The 19077-nt window shown below is 37.8% G+C and overlaps 1 protein-coding gene across 1 annotated transcript; it reads left to right on the forward strand.

Moving 5' to 3' along the window:
• The first annotated feature begins 493 nt into the window (after window positions 1-493).
• Window positions 494-18224, forward strand: igfn1.3 (immunoglobulin like and fibronectin type III domain containing 1, tandem duplicate 3). The gene is made up of 23 exons (XM_072683349.1): window positions 494-542; window positions 619-741; window positions 830-963; window positions 1066-1165; window positions 1403-1444; window positions 1538-1583; window positions 1694-1877; window positions 2028-2141; window positions 2261-2423; window positions 2635-2907; window positions 4088-4561; window positions 4981-5105; window positions 5263-5404; window positions 5804-6097; window positions 6599-6895; window positions 7140-7319; window positions 9021-9149; window positions 9702-10010; window positions 10199-10284; window positions 10373-10565; window positions 10878-11174; window positions 11677-12003; window positions 18181-18224. Exons 1-23 carry the CDS (start codon window positions 494-496, stop codon window positions 18222-18224), a joined length of 4125 nt encoding a protein of 1374 aa, XP_072539450.1.
• The last annotated feature ends 853 nt before the right edge of the window (window positions 18225-19077 follow it).

Here is a 19077-nt window from a genome sequence, read left to right on the forward strand (position 1 = left end):
GTGAGGTGTAAATGACACCTTCACCAACTTGATCCACACTGCCGCATGAATTATGCTCTAGCCAGATGGAGTACCCTCACTCTTGCTGGGGGAATCTGACAGGAGCCTTGCCCACTTGCCACACTCCAAACTCAACACAGTACGGTTGCCCATGGCCTAAAATTAATGTTTTAAATGGACAAGATATTACAAATTTTGTCTATTTTTTCTCTTTAATCACCATTCAAAAAAAAAAAAGACAGTCTTGGATCAAAGCAACTTTCTGGCTGACATGTAGTATCTAGACACAGGAAATATATATTTGGTCAACTTTTGAAATATGGCTTACAAAAGAAACAACATAGATCTGAAACAATAAGGAGCCTACATACAAAATCTGAATGCCAGAAAGCATTAAATGTATCATTTATAGATCAAAAGCATCTTTAGAATGAAGAACTGAACAAATCTATGATCCATTAGGGGTGAAGACCTCAACGTACGTGGCAATAAGATGAAGTTTCCAAAGTCAAAGGATGAGGAGCCCACAGCTCCGGGACAAGGTAGGCTTAACTGATTTTCAGTGCATTCATATCACATTTCACTGCAGTCACATGACTGTCATTTTCATTTCTTTAGTGGCGATCAGGAAGAGATCCAGTGTCCCCGGTGTAATGATCACTCAGTTTGTGGAGGAGCTTCCAGCAGGAAAAAGCCACCCAGACTTCACACGGAAACCCATTGCCCTGACTATTCAGGAAGGTAGAGCCTCCAGTCAATTTCTCATGCTGTAAAATTTCCAACAAAAGAGAAAATGACATTCATAATCTTTCAATCTTCTTTTTTGAAGGGAAGTTTGCATTTTTTAAAGCCATCATCACTGGAGATCCAAAACCAACTGTGAGATGGACTCGAAACAATGGTGACATTTCAGAAAAGTACATCATTACGTATGATCCAATTATGGGAGAACATCAGTTACAGGTATCATTGTTGGCATACTTTTCTTAAAAGAGGCCATACACATTTTAGTATAACTCTGGTTTAATCTTTGAATTAATGTATTTAATGTTTCTTCAATGTTAGATGCCTAATGTAGCTGTAGATCAGGCAGACACCTATAAATGTTTTGCTGAGAATGAGTATGGACGTGCTGTTGTCACTGCAACACTGAATGTGATTGAAGGTGAGTAAGTTTGTTTTTAAATGTGTTTCTTATTATTTGAAGGGAATTGTATATGATTAGAGTATGATGTTTAATATTATTAGCAGACAGCATGATATGAACAATGAACATGTGATCATCAAACCCAGGCCTGCTTGAGTTTTTACTTCTATTCAGCAACTCTGTGTTAAAGCTGTGCCATGTTAGCAGAAGACCATCATAACAACCTGAGGGAACCTTTTATTTATTTCATTACAGTTGGGTTCAAGAAGGGCAAGGCATTGCAAGAGTCAAGAACAGGTCTGTATGCGTAATGTCTGAAATGTCACTTTTTTACCCTGAAAGTAAAAGAAAAAAGACATCCTGACATCTGACAACTATCTCTTTTTCTAGCTCAACGTGAACAACCACTAGATTTCAAAAGTACTCTAAAAACTCGGTAAGACTGACCTAAACACAGACTGAACTTAACAGAAACACAGAATTATGTTTTATTATTCTGATGGTCGAAAAGTAGAGTCTGATTTGTTTCGTCTCTTCATGTCACAGAGCTGATCGTTCAAAAGAGGAGAGAAAAGATGGAGAAGTTGATGAGAGGTTCTGGGAGCTGTTGCTAAGTGCTGACAAGAAAGATTATGAGAAAATCTGTGCCGAATATGGAGTGACTGACTTTCGCTGGATGCTAAAGAAACTGAATGAGAAGAAACGAGAAATAGAAGAGCAGCAAGCACAGGTGAAATGACAACCAAATTTTTGTGGTCTGCAGAAAGTGTGCTGTAATATTAACCTGCTGCTAATGTACAGGATTTGCACTGGATAAATGTGCTGAATTGTTCTAATCTGTTACATCTGAAACATTCTAAATCTGTCTTTCCTCTTACAGTATATTGAATATCTGGGCAACCTGAGACACATTGAGATAAAGAACACTGGATCTGCACAATTTGAATTTGAGATGGACCTCAAGGACCCCAATGCCAAAATCTATCTCTATAAAGTGAGACTATTTTAATATGAAGTGAAATGACATTCTATGAAATTTTGAGATCGTCAATTAGTTAACAATAATGGAAAGCTCAGCACATGTATTAATAGTCTGTATGTTTGATGCTACAGGACGGTGTTATGGTTCCATTCAGCACTGAAGCAGATGAGAAGCACAGTTTACGTCAAACAGGCAGAAGGTTCGTCTTTAGTGTAAATGGTCTGTCTCCAGACGACGCTGGACTCTACCAAGTAGATATCGAAGGAGTCAATGTCTTCTCTACTGACTTTAAAAGTAAGACACATCAGAGAACACATCTGTGGTTTCAAACATTGATGCTGGCTATTTACTTCAATACAACCAAGTATAAAAAACAATATCAAATGTAATTATTTCATTATATTTACCAGTACTGACAAACTCTGAACAATACCCATCCCTAATAAACTCTTATGTTGAATTGTACCCACTGTACCCACTATTTCTAACCTATTTTATCATACAGTTCCAATGGTGGACTTCTTGGTGAAGATGCAAGAGGTGAAGGCAGTTGAAAGAGAGGATGCAGTCTTTGAGTGTGTCCTTTCTGTCCCAATGCCAAAGATCACCTGGATGGGAAAAAGTGTTCCCTTGGTTCAAGGGGAAAAGTATGACATTACAGTTTCTGAGGACATGTTGATCCACAGACTGGTGGTGAAGGATTGCATGAAGGTGGATAGTGGCATATATGCTGCTGTAGTTGGAATCAAATCCTGCAATGCCTGGCTGATAGTAGAAGGTAAGATTAGATCTCATCAACCACTTAATTAAAGAGTGAAGACACAACAGAGACAAACGAAAAACAGACTAGACTTTGACAATATTGTCAATTTGGACAAATGATTATTGATTATTGAATGATCTGGATAATGTAAAAGAGAATTATGAAAGTTCCTGATTTTAAGTTTTCAATAATCTAGGCTTGTTCACATGTGGACATACTGCCATAAATTTTCAATAAAGAATAGTTTACATGATTTCCCATGCGCTATTCGCCTACCATGTCATAAATTGCTACAGATATGAGTGTCTGCTAAAATCGTAAAAGCACTATGCACTAATGTACATGAACTGTAAATTTAATAAACAATCCATACTCATGCTCCGGTGAAAGCCTGAATGCCATTAAAATTGCTGGATGGAAAAATGGTACGGATATAAGAAGGGGAAAAAAGCTGCATGTGAACGGAAAATGTATTGTAGCATTTGATGTAAACATTGCAGCAACATAGGTATGAGAATGAAGCTAAAGAAGCATAATCTTTACCAGCTACAGGACGAGGGGAACCCTGGAAAAAAGAAAAGCGGAAGTCATTACTGTAGTTATAATTCTTTTACATTTATATCTTTGTATTTTCCAATCCCCCTTGTGGAGCAGCAGTTCATAAATGCTATGAGAGCTAATGAATTCAACGATTCTGTCTTTTTATGTGGACATATAGACAGATGGCTAAATCCAGATGCTAAACATTAGCAGTTACATTACACCATACCAGCTTAGTATTAATTTCTAAAGTTCTAAATATCATAGTTATTTGGCTCACTATGTCAATGATGTTGACCAAATTCAATTATTCAATTATTATCTTTTCACAAAAAATGTTCACAAAGCAGCTTTACAGAGTCCATGCCATATATGTTTCTGGATGCTGTTGGTGTTGGTGAACTGCAAATTCATTGTTGTTAAATGATGCAGACAGAAGCAGTTTATAGGGGTTAGTGCTAAAAGGGGTCCCTGTTGAGAGCAAATTTAATTGATCATGATAATCGATCATATCAATTATCATCCAAAGGCTACCAAAGAGTATTTGACACTGAGTGCACTATAAACCTGAGAGGTGTGGTAGTCCCATGCACACACTTTCCTATTCACTGACTAGCATATTAACACGTATTTGTGTTTCCTGCCCTTGGAACAGCTGACAGTGACCCAAACAAGCGTGGAAAGAAAGCAGCGCGCAAAACAACCCAGGCAGGAGGGAGCAGCGCCGATGTGGCGAAGATTGCAGCTGAGCAACAAGCCAAGCTGCAGAAGGCGAGAGAGGAGAGGATGGAGATCATTAAACAGCAACAGGCTGAAGAGCCTGAGCAGGTCCCTGTCACTGAGGCTGAGCCTCTGGCTGAGCCTTCAGCTGAGCCTCCAGTTGAGCCCAAACCTAAAGTCAAAGCCAGACCTAAGGCTCAGCCCAAGCCTAAACCCAAACCTAAAGTAGCTGAAGGTGTGGGACATGAGGCAGAGCAAGAGCAAGAGGAAGACCAAGAGGAAGAGGAGGTGGAGGAAATGGTTGCAGAACCAGATGATAATTCTGAACAAACTGAACCAACCAGTGAGGAAGGGGTAGAAAGGAAAAAGAGAGTGAGGACAGGGCCTTTGGTCCCTGACACTGTAATCGGTAGGTAATTTGCAGTGCAGTGCCATGTACGTCAATACGTACGAGTCAATACGTTCAGTTACTTTTAATTAAAAGGTAACAAAACTATATGATACAAAGTCAATACATAGTAGTGTTACACAAAGTTGAATATGCACCAAAAATGTGGAAATCAAGAAGTCTTGTTGTGGTACGATTGCTGTAATTGTAGGTATACAATTACACACACATAAATATATATATATATATATATATATATATATATATATATATATATATATATATATATATATATATATATATAATTAAAGTAGTATAGCTTTGGCTAAAAAGGCATAAGTCTGGGGCATTTGCTATACTGTACATGCTAATTGTAATTCATATGTTGAGAAAACAAGTAGCTCAACCTTTCAGATAATGGGTGTACATCACTCATCCAGACCCAGGAGTTCACTTCACCAGTGGGTTGCAAGATGTCAGAGCCATTATGGGTCAGCCAGTCGAGATGGTGTGCAAGCTAAGTAGAGCAGACTGTGATGGAGTCTGGTATAAGGATGGAAAAGAGGTGAGTGCTTTTCATAACACACTATTGATTCATACTGTTCCTGAATGAATTAAATAAAAACTCCATGCTATATAATATGAACAACCAGATGCAGCAAGTCAGACATGCTGGAAATGATTACTGTGGTTTGTTAGTAATCACTCAAGTGTCAACACAGATAATATCCACCGATGACCTGAAGATTGTCAAGGAGGGGACTGTCCACAAACTGGTGATTAGTAACAGTAAGGAAGAAGACAATGGAAAGTATCGCTTTGAGGCAGATGGGCGTAAATCTGAAGCCATGCTTATTGTGGAAGGTAATTCAATTGATTGAAGGTAAACTGAGGCAATGTGAAACCCTACCTAAAATAATCTACATCACTAAGATGATGTTGATATTTTTAAGAGCCTGGTGAGTGTTTGTTTAATCTAAAAAGAATCACTCCAAATAAAGTGTCACCAAAAACTTCCCTGATGCTTCAGTTTCATGGGCTATCGGTGGTCATTTTAAACACATACCTTAATCAGCCTGTCAGATCTATTATGAATATGCTAGCCCCTCCCCTGGTAAAACTAATCCAGTCTTAACAGAACTCAAGACATTTATGTGATTGCAATTCAATTATAGATGAAAATGATGCATAATGAGTTAGCATCCTTGATTACTAAGTGAAAGAAAAGATTTTAGTGCCTCTGAGTATTTATTTATGTTTTAGATCCACCAAGGATGAATCCTGATGACCTAGCCAAGTTCTCAGAGCCTGTGATTATCAAGGTTGGCCAAAATGCATCCTTCAATCTCAGCTTTGTGGGTCAAGAGCCAATTAAGGTCCAGTGGTACAGTGAGGGTGAGGAGCTGCTGAATGATACCAACATCAAGATTGAGAAGTCCTCTAGTCACAGCAGTTTACGCCTAACTAAGTGCCAGCGCAAAAACACAGGCGAGATCAAGCTTAAGCTAAAAAATGAATTTGGGACTATTGAGGCTCTCTCCCAGCTCATTGTCTTAGGTAAGTAACATAAGCCTTAAATGTGTGGATATGTTTATTAAGTGGATTAAGACTTTTTTCAACCATTCTGTTGTATTAAGGGTACAAACGACCCACCACTATGTTTAAACCCCCTAAATGAAGAATGCAGAATTTTCAGCTTGGAATTGAGTTACTTTTCCTAAAGAAACAATGTCTTTATTCATACTTCCATGAAATCTGTGCACCACCTTTGGGTCTTTGGGTCACTCTGACTCTTAGGACAAAGGGAGTATACACAATGTTAAAACTACACAAGAGTTACATAACAAGGACCTTCCTTCTATTCCTAACTACAATACTTTATTAATAACTCACTGTATTTTCCTTTGTTCATTTAGTTACTAAATATTAAACTTTTTGAATGTTATAAGCCTGGAAATTTAGGGTTTTCAAGATTTTGGCACAAACATGTTTCCAATCAAAAGTGACTGAAAAAAACGAAACAAGTGGGGAAACAGTTTTTCCTTTCTCCAATTACAGACAAACCTACCAATCCACTGGGTCCTGTAGATGTGATTGAGGCATCATCTTCTTGTGTGGAATTTAAGTGGAGACCTCCAAAAGATGATGGAGGCTCTCCAGTGATTCACTATAATCTTGAACGGCAACAGCTTGGGAGGAACACATGGAAGAAGATTGGCAATATTCCTGGTGAAGCCCACTATAAGGACACAGATGTGGACCATGGAAGGAAATACTGCTACCGCATTAGGGCCATTACTGCAGAAGGCACAAGTGACCCGTTTGAGACAGATGACATACAAGCTGGCACTAAAGGTGAGACTGAGAGTCTGAATCACACATGTAAATGTAGAGAACACTTATTTCACTTTACAAATCCTTTAGAAGTGAGATAAATACACTCACAGCAGATCTGTTTTACTCCACAATTCACTTATACCTTATAGCTATAGCTTATTAGCTTATTAGCTCTAGCTCTTGTGCTAATGTCTGTTAATTTGCAATTATGAATTGTTAAACGATCACACCACGTATTCAAATATCAATTATTGTGTTATAGCTTACCCTGGTCCACCCTCTACACCCAAAGTTGTCAGTGCATTTAAGGACTGCATAAATCTAACATGGACACCTCCTACCAACACTGGAGGAACTAACATCGTGGGCTACATCTTGGAGAAACGCAAGCGGGGCAGCAACCTTTGGAGCCAAGTAAACCCTCCAGAGGAACCAATCAAAGGTTTAACACCTGGATGTCTGTCTTTGATCTCTAGACTTTAGGGATATTAAAATGTTTATTAGTTCTCTGTTGCGATTCCATGAAAGTAACACTAATGTACACGGAAGTTGCTAAAAGTGACAAATTATTGGACCATGCTGACTGATTTATGCCATTTCTTACAAAATTAAGTTTATTAAGTACTATGAGACAACTTAAGATAAACTACATGGTTAATAGTATGTGGACACCCAAACATCATCAATCTAAAACCATTTACATTAACATGGAGCAGGCCCTCCATTTTTCGGAAGTAAAAGAAAACATTTTTCTGAGAAGACTTTCCACTGTGAACATAATTGTGGGATTTACTTCGATTCAGCCAGAAGAGCATTAGTGAGGTCAGGCACTGATATTAAGGCCTGACTTGCGGTCAGCATTCCACTTAAACCCAAATTTGTTTGATGAGTTGAGGCCAGTTCTCTGTGTTGGCCAATTAATTACTTCCACACCAATCTTGCCAATTAATTTCTTAATGGACTTCACTTTGTGCATGAGGATATTTTCATGCCAAGCATTACAGTTTAGTGTTCTTCAGGCATTTTCCAAACCTACACTCATTCTTTAAACTGATAGATGGTGAAGTGTGATTTGCTGGTGTGAGTCTGAACAGCACTGACACCACTTTATCAAATCAAATCATCAAATCAAATTTATTTCACTTTATATCACTTTTTGCAACTGTTGTTGTCACAAAGCAGCTTTACACAATCAGTAACTATGTGACAAGAAATCAACAACATAAAAAGACATTAAAAACCCTTAAACCACCCAAGGCAACAGTGCCAAGGAAAAACTCCACCAAACCACCTAAACTGTTGTACTGCTCAGGTGTGCAACATATTTTTAATCATAATATAATAATCATGGTGTAGTATAACACTGTCATGGCAGTGGTGGTAAGAGCAATTATTAAAGAGTATTTATATAGTAATAATAGTGGTAATATTAATAATCACAGATAGTTAAGAGTCCATTTAGGTTTTAACATGGTCATTAGGCAGGTAGCAGTGGTAAAAGGGTGTGCAGCTGGTCTGGCATGGGTGGTGGGGGAGCCTGGTGGTCGGACTGGTGGGTGGCAGCTGGTCTGACAAAGGTAGAGGGGACCCCAGTGGTCAGTATTCCAGCAGGTTGGGCTGGATGAGTGGGTATTCTTTTACTCAGAGAAGGTAAAGAGACAGAGTTAGTTCTGAATGGATTTATGGAGAGCAGAGAATGTTGAGTACTTTAGCCAACACCTGTCTTTCAGCATGATGATTATATGCTGTGAAAACCCAATCTATGAAGATGTCAGTGTATTTTTCAGCTCTCAAGTGTCTCTATTTGTGTCATACTGCTTCATAGCGAAATATTTTAAGTTCACAAAACACAGCACTTACACTGGACTGGGGCAGCTCTATTAGGGCAGAAATCTGATTAAATGAAAGCGCTTTAAACCAGCCCATTCTACTGTCAATGTTTTACAGTATACTGTATATGGCTGTATATTTCATTTCATGCACCTACAAAAGATGTCAAGCTAATTAAAAGGGGTGTCCAGCTACTACACTGACCATGTAGTGTAGTTACACAAGTAAAGAATGGTCAATGGATGCATGACGCTTTGAGAGGTTAAATGTAAAATGTAACTAAAACTAATTCAGTCTTTGCTTGTGCCTGCAGCCAAACAATATGGAGTCAAAGATGTTGTTGAAGGAATAGAGTATGAATTCCGTGTCTCGGCCATAAACTTTTCTGGTGCTGGAGAACCAAGTTCACCCACTGAATTTGTGACAGCCAGAGATCCTAAGAGTGAGTCACAAAGGAAACACACACACACACACACACACACACCCACACTGGGCAATATTTAAAATTAATTAGAAAAATAAACTAATTAGTTTAGACAACCTAATGATTGGACAATGAGGTTCTTGATTAGTTTTATATACACATACATTTATACGACACAAAACCAAAAGTAAATATATAGGGTAGCACTGGGTGATATGGCTTCAAATGTATATGTAATAATTGAGCATTCTACCTTGATTATGATTAATAAAAAATTATTTAAGCTGCTCAAATTGTTCAGTTGGCTTGGTGTCGGGCGGAGTTTAAGGGAATCATACATGAACACACGCAGTGGGTAAAGTATTAACTGAATTTTGCTAAATTAAAATAATTGACATGGGCAAAATTATGTCAATGACATATGATTCTGAATGTTGGTTTCAATACATTTTTTGATTAATTGCCCAGTTCTAATATATTGTCTGAAATACAGAAACAATTTACAGTGAATTTAACGGCCCTAAATTCTAGATCAACTATTATAATAATATTATCAATTTGTTTCTGCAGAACCCCCTGGTAAAGTTATTGATCTGAAGGTGTCAGACTCATCCTACTCTTCCTTGTCCCTGAGCTGGACTAAACCAAAGGAAGAACAAGGAGTGCAGGATGAAGCTAAAGGATATTTTGTGGAACTAAGGCCAGCAGAGAACACAGAATGGACTCGCTGTAACTCCAATGCAATTATCACCACATCCTTCACAATTCTTGGCCTTAGGTCTATGGCCATGTACTGGGTAAGAGTGGTCGCAACAAATGAAGGAGGAGATGGTGAACCCCAGGACCTTGACAACTATATCATTGCCATGCCCCCACCAGGTAAAATGCTTTAACTATGCATGATCCATTTGATTGACTACATTTCAAGATTTCATTTCTTCATTTTTAATAGAGAATTACCAAAATATATACAGTATAGACAGTATATATTAAGCGGCATTTGCTAATTTATAAAAGTATAATAGTACAATACTAGTATAGTAACCTTTAAAAAATGTAATTTACAGTGAGACCAAATTTCACTGATCGGAAAATGAAGAGTTTTCTGGTGGTGAGAGCTGGAAATTCTGCTCGGGTTACCATCAATTTTGAGGTATAGAAAAAAATAAAAACACCTAATAAAAGGCTTACAGTAATTAAGAGACAAATTCATAAATGACGTATTTTCTTCACAATGACAGGCCTCGCCCATGCCAACAATAATTTGGCTCAAAGATGGAATGCCTTTAACAAAACGTGTAACTGTAAGCAACACAGATGGGACATCTCAACTCCTGATCGCATCTGCAGAGCGGTCAGATACTGGAATCTATACTATCATAGTCAAGAACATGGTTGGACAAGAGACCTTCAGTACTGAGATCAGGGTCACAGGTAAGATTCCATAATTCAGTGTGCTAAATGAAACATTTTAGATTGGAAGGATTAGTCACAATGTTCAAAAGACATTAAGGTTAAAAAGAGTGAAGTAAGAAAAATATGTTGAGTGTGTTGAGGATTTAAAGGATGCCTTTTTATGGAAACAGCTTGTGTAACCCTTCTGAACTTCTAGATACAAAAGCATGCTTGATTGTGTTGCACTTTAGTGTGGTTTCTAACAAAATCACATGACTAAAAAGTCAGCATGGTGGATTAGATTAGAGTGAGGGTGTCCACATAAATGTGAAAAATCTGGCACATTTACAGATGATCCTAAACCTCCGGGTCCAGTGGAACTGGAGGAAAACGTCCCTGGCACACTGACTGTATCCTGGATGCCATCACCTGATGAGAAAAGAGATGACCGCTTACACTATATGGTAGCAAAACGTGACTCAGTCAAACAAACTTGGCAAACTGTGGCTGATCGACTGTTCAACAATAACTTCACAGCTGTCAACATCATCCCAGGAAGACAGTATAACTTCCGTGTGTACACCAAGAATGACATGGGCCTCTCTGAACCTTCTGAGTCTCTAACATGGGGGGTTACAAAGAAAAAAGGTACATTCCTCATTCACTTTTATTAGTATTAAATTGTATTTGTTGACAAAGCAGGATAATATTATACTTTTAGAAGTTGAGTGATATTGCATTTGTTTTGCTACACTGCTCAAAATAATTATGTGAGTACATACTTAATTACATCATGAGTTATACAATGAATTATATTTACAATGCACATTCCTGCTCAGACAGCTCTGCGCTTTTTCTATTTGTTTCGATTACAAGACATTCTGAAATATTGGGAGGAAAAACTAATACAGAATTATAACTTTTCATCTCCTTAAATATCTCCTTAACCGCTCATGTATTCAAAGATAATATGGATTAACTGAGTAAATTAATAATTTTTTATGTGATAAATGAAAAATTATTAACACAAAATTATATAATGTTAAATGTCTATTAGAATAAGCTTGGAGGTCAACCTTATCTGTACACATAGCCCTGAAGAAATGCTACCGCTATTTTCACCATGAATATTTACAAATGTTTCCTGCAGAAAAGTTCACCCTCAACATTCCTGAGACCAAGACCTGCAACTTTGATTCTGCTCCTACTTTCACCGTCCCACTGAAAACACACACCAGCCCCGAGAAATATGAGTGCTACATGAGCTGTGCCGTGAGAGGCAACCCAAACCCCCGCATCACCTGGTACCGCAACAATGTCAGCCTCAACACAAATAGCAACTATTACATCTCCAACACATGTGGTGTCTGTTCCTTACTTATCCTGAGAGTGGGGCCCAAGGACAATGGAGAGTACAAAGTTGTCGCAGAGAACTCTTTAGGACGTACTGAGTGCTCTACCCAGCTCACAATCAGAGGTAGGTCATTTACACATAAATGCTATATCGATTTTCATCTTACCATACCTTCTATTTGTACAGTGACAAATACGTGCACCTTTAAATATTCCTTTGTCTTTTCTTGTTTGTTGTTTTCAGAATAAAGATCTTGGAAAATCTGTGAGCTGTCGCACCTGCATCTGAAATCATATCACATGTACAACCTAAAGTCATACATTTATATTTGTCACTACATTATTGTCTAAATAACTGTCAAACTTGAATACAAACAGTCAGTCAAGATCAGTCAAAAGCACTCAGCCCTTACTATAGCTGCACATAATGGATAGCACAAACTTCAGCAACATCAAAATTTTTGAGACATTAAGGTTTCTTTTAATATTGCACAAAAGTAATAAAAGTCAACTTTACAATTACAAGTCTACTTTGATGTGTCTTCTGTTATGTAACTTTAATGTCTGCCTTAGATAAAATAATTCCATGTGATTCCATGTGATTTTACCATATTTACAGTGTATTTAGTGTGCTCATTTTGTAGCTTTTATGTATCACTTGCCTTTTTGGGTGAAGAAATGTGAGGATGATAATGATGACAACAACTGCACAACAGCTACCGGCAATCATGATACACATGACCTAATAAAACTGCCTGCTACATTTACAGAGTCCCCTCTAAATACTGAACATTCCCTGACTGTCTCCCACGTTTTGCACCTTGTTTAGACCACAAAATAAGGTTAAAGGTTAGAAGCACTTACGAGTGAAAGCGAGTGACCTTTGGCTTTATTAGCAATTAAATTTCCTTGCAAATGCCAGTCCTTGTGAGTGGTCATACTGAATGTGTTCACAGCTATGAAATGCATGGCTCCAATGAAAGCGAATCTAGTAAAGCTTTGTAACTGTAACCAAAAGTCATCATGAGAACAAAACCTTTTTCTAAATTTTCATTACATCACCCCTGACCTTAGTTATTAGTCTTCTATTAATAACAGTCAATATTCTGTATGAGAACACAAGTGTATGCTGATTGTAAAAGAGAAATGTAATGAGGCCTTGTGACAGTTGGAAAAATAGAGCCTCTGGGTGAGCATGTGGTGGAGAGAACAACGTGGATTCAAGCTGAAGGATGAGCAGATGGTGATGGACAGAGATATCAGTGCCCAAACCAGTGTTCATAATAATGTCAGGTTTATTTATGTTTATTTATTTTAGTGTGTTCACTGAAATTACATTAAAATATCAAGATAAATACGCTCAATGTTAAGAATTTTAATCTAAGTCTACACTAATATAACTTGTTACCCCCCCCCCCCCCCATAAAGTTAAAAACAAAGTAAACAAAAGCCTCTATTTTACTATTTTAGTGGTTTTGGTGGATGCTTGATTGCAGTCAGCAAAAAGGTCCATCAGGGAAAGGCCATTTATGTTTGCCCTGGTCGAAACTAAAATGGTTTTTGGAAATCTTTAATGTAGCATACAGGAATAAACCATGAATCAACAGTATTTAAAGTAGCCCCTTGCTTATATTCATATTTAAACTGATTATGCAAGTTCAGTCTTCAGGAAACCCTTAATCTGCTGTGTGCCCTCTTTTGTTTGGGCTTTTACAAAAATAACTACATAAAAATAATAATAACCGGTTGCCACCATTTCTTAAGACAGCACTCCAAAAAGGCTTGGAGCTGCGTGACTTTAAAAGCATTAAACAAAGCATGGAACCTGTTGTATCATGGTCACTCCTTGACCCTGCCTCACCACAGCAATAAATGCCTTCAAAGACATGAAGCCTCTCAGCTAATAGTTCAGCATGCGCAGATCCTGGTTCGGGTTGGCCTTCAGTGTGAAGCACATAAAACTTCCTAAAATATCCATCCCTGTCCGTCATGCTTCAAGAGGAAATAACAGATTTCCCTGTGCACATAAGAAAAGTTGTAGATGTTCCTAGGGAAAACGTCAAATTATTTATGTATTCAGTTTTATTCAGTATAAGCCTAATAGTGCACCTTTTGCAAGATATATTGTTTTAAGATTTAATCTTTTTGAGGAAGCTTGTTTACTAGTGAAACAGAACCGTCTTTAGACGGTTGAAATGAACTGAAATGAACATAAATTGATGGGTTTACTAGGCAAAACAGCTTTCTCAAGTCTGCCCTATACTTTTAAGACACTGTTTATCTGGCAGGAAGAAAAGGATCCCTTGCAATTACAGTGAGTCCAAGAAGTATTTGATCCCTTGCTGATTTTCTTTGTTTGCCCACTAATAAAGACACTATCCTTCTGCACTTTTAATGGTAGATATATTCTAACATGGAGAGACAGAATATCAAGACAAAAATCCAGAATATAATTTTAAAGAATATATTTTAATTAATTTGTATTTCAATGAGGAAAATAAGTATTTGATCCCTCTTGCCAAACACACTCAATACTTAGTGGCAAAGCCTTTGTTTGCAAGCACAGCGGTGAGACGTTTGTTGTAGTTAACCACAAGTTTAGCACACACACCAGGGGGAATTTTGGCCCACTCTTCTTTGCAGATCCTCTCTAAATCATGAAGGTTGGTGGGCTGTCGCTTGGCAACTCTGACCTTCAGCTCCCTCCATAGATTTTCGATCGGATTGAGGTCTGGCGACTGGCTGGGCCACTCCATGACCTTAATGTGATTTTTCTTGAGCCAATCCTTTGTTGCCTTTGCTGTATGTTTAGGGTCGTTATCATGTTGGAAGACCCAACCACGGCCCATTTTCAGATCCCTGGCAGAGGGGAGGAGGTTGTCCCTCAGGATTGTGCGGTACATGGCTCCATCCATCTTCCCAGTGATGCGGTGAAGTAGCCCTGTACCCTTGGCAGAGAAACACCCCCAAAACATTATGCTTCCACCTCCATGCTTGACGGTGGGCACAGTGTTCTTGGGGTCATAGGCAGCATTTTTCTTCCTCCACACATGGCGGGTGGAGTTGAGGCCAAAAAGTTCAATTTTGGTCTCGTCTGACCACAAAACCTTCTCCCAATAACTTGGTTCATCTTTCAAATGATCATTGGCATACTTGAGGCGCGCCTCCACATTTGCTCTCTTCAGCAGGGGTACCTTTCGGGCACTGCAGGATGTGAATCCATTGTTGCGCAAAGTGTTGCCAATTGTTTCCTTGCAAACTGTGGTCCCAGCTGCCTTCAGGTCATTTGCTAACTCCTGCCGAGTGGTTGCAGGACAATTTCTGACTGTTCTCAGCATCATTGCCACCCCACGAGGCGAAATCTTCTTTGGAGCACCGGGCCGAGGTCTGTTGATTGTCATGTTATACTCTTTAAACTTTCTGATAATTGCACCAATAGTTGTTACTTTCACATCCAACACCTTACTAATCTTTTTGTAGCCCATTCCAGCTTTGTGAAGGTCAACAATTCTGACTCTGAGGTCCTGTGACAGCTCTTTGGTTTTACCCATGTTGGAGACTTGAAATCTGTGTGATCTGTCTGATTCTGTGGACAGGTGTTTTTCACACAAGTGATTAGTGAGAACAGGTGGCTTCAGGTCAGGTAACAAGTTGATTGGGAGTGTCTAACTGGTCTGTAAAAGCCAGAACTGCTAATGAATACTAAGGGATCAAATACTTATTTCACTCCATGAAATACAAATCAATTAATATATATTCCTTAGATTTATTTTCTGGATTTTCTTTTTAATATTCTGTCTCTCCATGTAAGAATACATCTACCATTAAAAGTATAGAATGATCATGTCTTTATTAGTGGGCCAACGAAGAAAATCAGCAAGGGATCAAATACTTCTTGGACTCACTGTACATACAACTACTCAAAACTACTGCCTGCAGGATTTGCATGGGATAACACTATATATTAGTAACACATGCAATTTTGTGGCACACAAACCAAAAATAAATAGATCTAAGTAATTTTGAGTAACAACCCAAAAATAACTGTTGGTAAATTAGGTAGGTTAGATAGGTGTGAATACAAGTGTAATGTGAGTGTGGGGAGAAGTCTTTGTGGGTGCAGTGTGACTGAGTTTAAAGATATGTAATGTGTATATCAGCTCACTGTCAGTACCCGCATGCTTTTCCAGTTTGGACATGGCTGCTCAACACCACTCATCATCTGGGTGTCAAATGTGATTTACACATTTAACATATTTAACATATTTCTCTCACCACGGTCAGAGATCACTGTAATATCATATATGGCAAAGTGCACGAGTGTCCCTGGCTCAGTGAAGAAATAGTCCTAGAGGTGTGAGGTTGTTCCAGGCTGTTCAAGGTGATGGATTCAACATGAATACTACCAGCTGTAATCCACAGCAATAAGAAACACACATAAATTAGATGAGTTAGTGAACATGGATTTTAGCAAATGCATATAGCAATGCCAGCTAACAGGGGTATCTTTAATAGTATTACTTAGCAGCATTGTCTTCCACAGCTGTAGGAAGCTTACTTAGATTAGGTAAATTAGTGAACACGGACAATATGGATTTTTCATGCTGGTTCCTGCTGGCAGTAGTAACCTAATTTTTAGCTTGCCAGCTAATTAGTTTGTAATGAACCGGCTTACATGAACCACATCTTTACTAATAAAATATTAATTAAATGAAAGATAAAAGCTAATAAAGATGGATTACTAATGTTTGACAATTAATAAATAAATTTATTCTCATTACAGGAATTCATTTGGAATTGATACTGCCTTTGTCATTTCTTTTAAGGTTTGAAGGGGTCCTATATTTTCCTTTATGGAATTGCATGATTTTCCTTAATCCATATACCCTCAGTGTACATATTTAAAACAAAACAAAAACCATAAAAATGAAAAACCTAAAGGATACAATTTTGAACATTGGATTGATTTAGCTAATCAATGAGAACTTGGCAGACAGGAGTCACTGTTATGTCCATATATTATTTGATGACTCTGGTGCCAAACATCCTAAGGTCAACATACTGAGAGTAACATACTGTCTGTGTCTGAAATTGTAGGTGGGGTAGCTGGGCTCCAAGCTTTATGCATTTTCTGTTAATGAATAGGTAACTGCATGTCTGAATTATGGTATGGTTGAATCATTTTTTTTTTCTCAGAAAATTACACACTATATAGTGTTACTCCACCTGTATGCAACGACACATCGCTCATTAAACCTGTTCAGTAATGAACAACATCAAAGTGGTTGTGGAACTGTAATTATCATAACAATGGCTTTCACAATGATTAAAATGATAAGCTGCATTTGATTTAAAGGCAACCTGAACTCCATAGTATGCGACTTTGGAATTTCTCTTACAGACTCACTCTATAAATAAAAGTAATGTGTTAAACCTGAGCAGCAGAGCTCCTAAACACAAAACAGACATTGCTAACAGGCAGTCTGACTACAGAACATTAGATGTAAGGTAGGTATAAGGAAAAAGTGTTTTTTGGAGATTATGCAGTACTCATTTCTCACTTTCTTAGTGATATTACCATAGGAGAATTTTTTTTTGATGTTCTGTCTACTAACAATAGATTGATGGTGTTGTAGGTGAGTTAGAGCTAGTTCTGTATATCACGACTAATTGCATATTTTATCTTGATTATGATTAAAACGATTATATAAGCTGCTCGAGTTGTCCAGTTGGCTTGTTGTTTAGGTTCTCCTCCATGTTACTTCCATGTCGCTGTTCCATGTTCAATGTTACATGACAGCAAAATGTTAAAAATAAGTATACAAAATGTTAAATAAGTATAAGTAAAAAAAGTATTAACAGATTTTTTAAAAATGATAATTAACATGGGCAAGTGTTGCTTAGAGGTTCTGAATGTCGCTTTTCGATTGAATTACCTAGTCCTGGTTAGAACACTGCATTTGTGCAGTATAACATTACAACATCCCATTGAGACACTAGCAGAAATATGAATTTGCATAGCAGTGGCAACCAAATACATAAAAAAGAAAAGGATACCTGACAAAGGACAAAACTCACATAAATATGAGAGCAAGCAGGCTACTAGGTTGCTAGCTAACTAAAAATTAGACACTTACCTATACTATATAATTATATATAAACACATGGTCAGGTGGTATAACAGTGATACTGTGTAATGTGGTGGTTAAACTTATGACAGTATTTCCAAATAAGAACAGTATTTCAAAAATACATGTCTGATGTGTCAATTTTCTGTTTTGTGTCTATTTATTTATTTAAGGTGGCCACGAGGTGGGGGCGCTGCGGGAGCTCATTGATCAATGATGTCACACTCTGAAAACAAGGGGTAAAAAAACAGGCCGTTCATAGTTGTGAGTTTAGACGATGGGCTGAGTTTAAGTGAAAGGGAAAGCAAGCAAACCTGGATGAACCAGTCTGCTAAATGGGCCTAAATATGTCGAACACAGACATAAGATCATACACTCAAGTTTGTGCTCTCAGATAATAGGCCTTAGACTTAGCCTCAGTGAGCTGGGGACACTGTATGTGCTGTGGTGTTCAGCCTGCTAACTAACTTATTTAAGTCTAGCAGGCTCACTCTGAGTCCTAAAAATTCAGAAATTGTCACATTACATCTATCAGTATTTGTGTCAGTTAGTCAAACGCTATGAGCTGCAATGAGCTGTCCGAAACCTGGTGTATCTGTAGCTGAGCTAGCTAAGCAAAGGCTAACTTAGTAAGTGGGCTACAGAACCAACACCATGGAAAACAAAAACATTACTGTCAACATTCTGTTCTTCCAAAACCAGTCGCTCGAATCATTCTCATCTAAAACTTTACAAGTGGGGTTTCTGTGGTCAGTTGAATGCTAACTGACAATTTAACATTTACAACAATTTGATTGATTTTGAGTTTTTAAATAATATAGAATTACACTGTACTATTATAATACTACAGAAATTACAGGTTTTTAATGTTATGTTTTTTAACAGAATCCAGCACAGATTCTGTATAAAACTGTAAAACACAGACATTATCAGTGCATCTGTATCAGAACACAAATTTCTGAAGGATTTAATGGAAATTGGATCACTAAGAGGTAACAGGTTTGTACAATACATATTTTTAATTGTTGAAAGTTCTCACATGGTAGAGACCTTATTTTTCAAAGAACTGT

Source organism: Salminus brasiliensis, chromosome 7, assembly GCF_030463535.1.
Source record: "Salminus brasiliensis chromosome 7, fSalBra1.hap2, whole genome shotgun sequence".
Lineage (NCBI taxonomy): Eukaryota > Metazoa > Chordata > Actinopteri > Characiformes > Bryconidae > Salminus > Salminus brasiliensis.

Coding starts and splice junctions, on each gene's coding strand:
- igfn1.3 (XM_072683349.1), top strand. CDS start 494: ATGAAGTTTCCAAAGTCAAAGGATGAGGAGCCCACAGCTCCGGGACAA. Junction 1,166..1,402: donor AACACTGAATGTGATTGAAG/GTGAGTAAGTTT, acceptor ATTTCATTACAG/TTGGGTTCAAGAAGGGCAAG. Junction 1,878..2,027: donor TAGAAGAGCAGCAAGCACAG/GTGAAATGACAA, acceptor TTCCTCTTACAG/TATATTGAATATCTGGGCAA.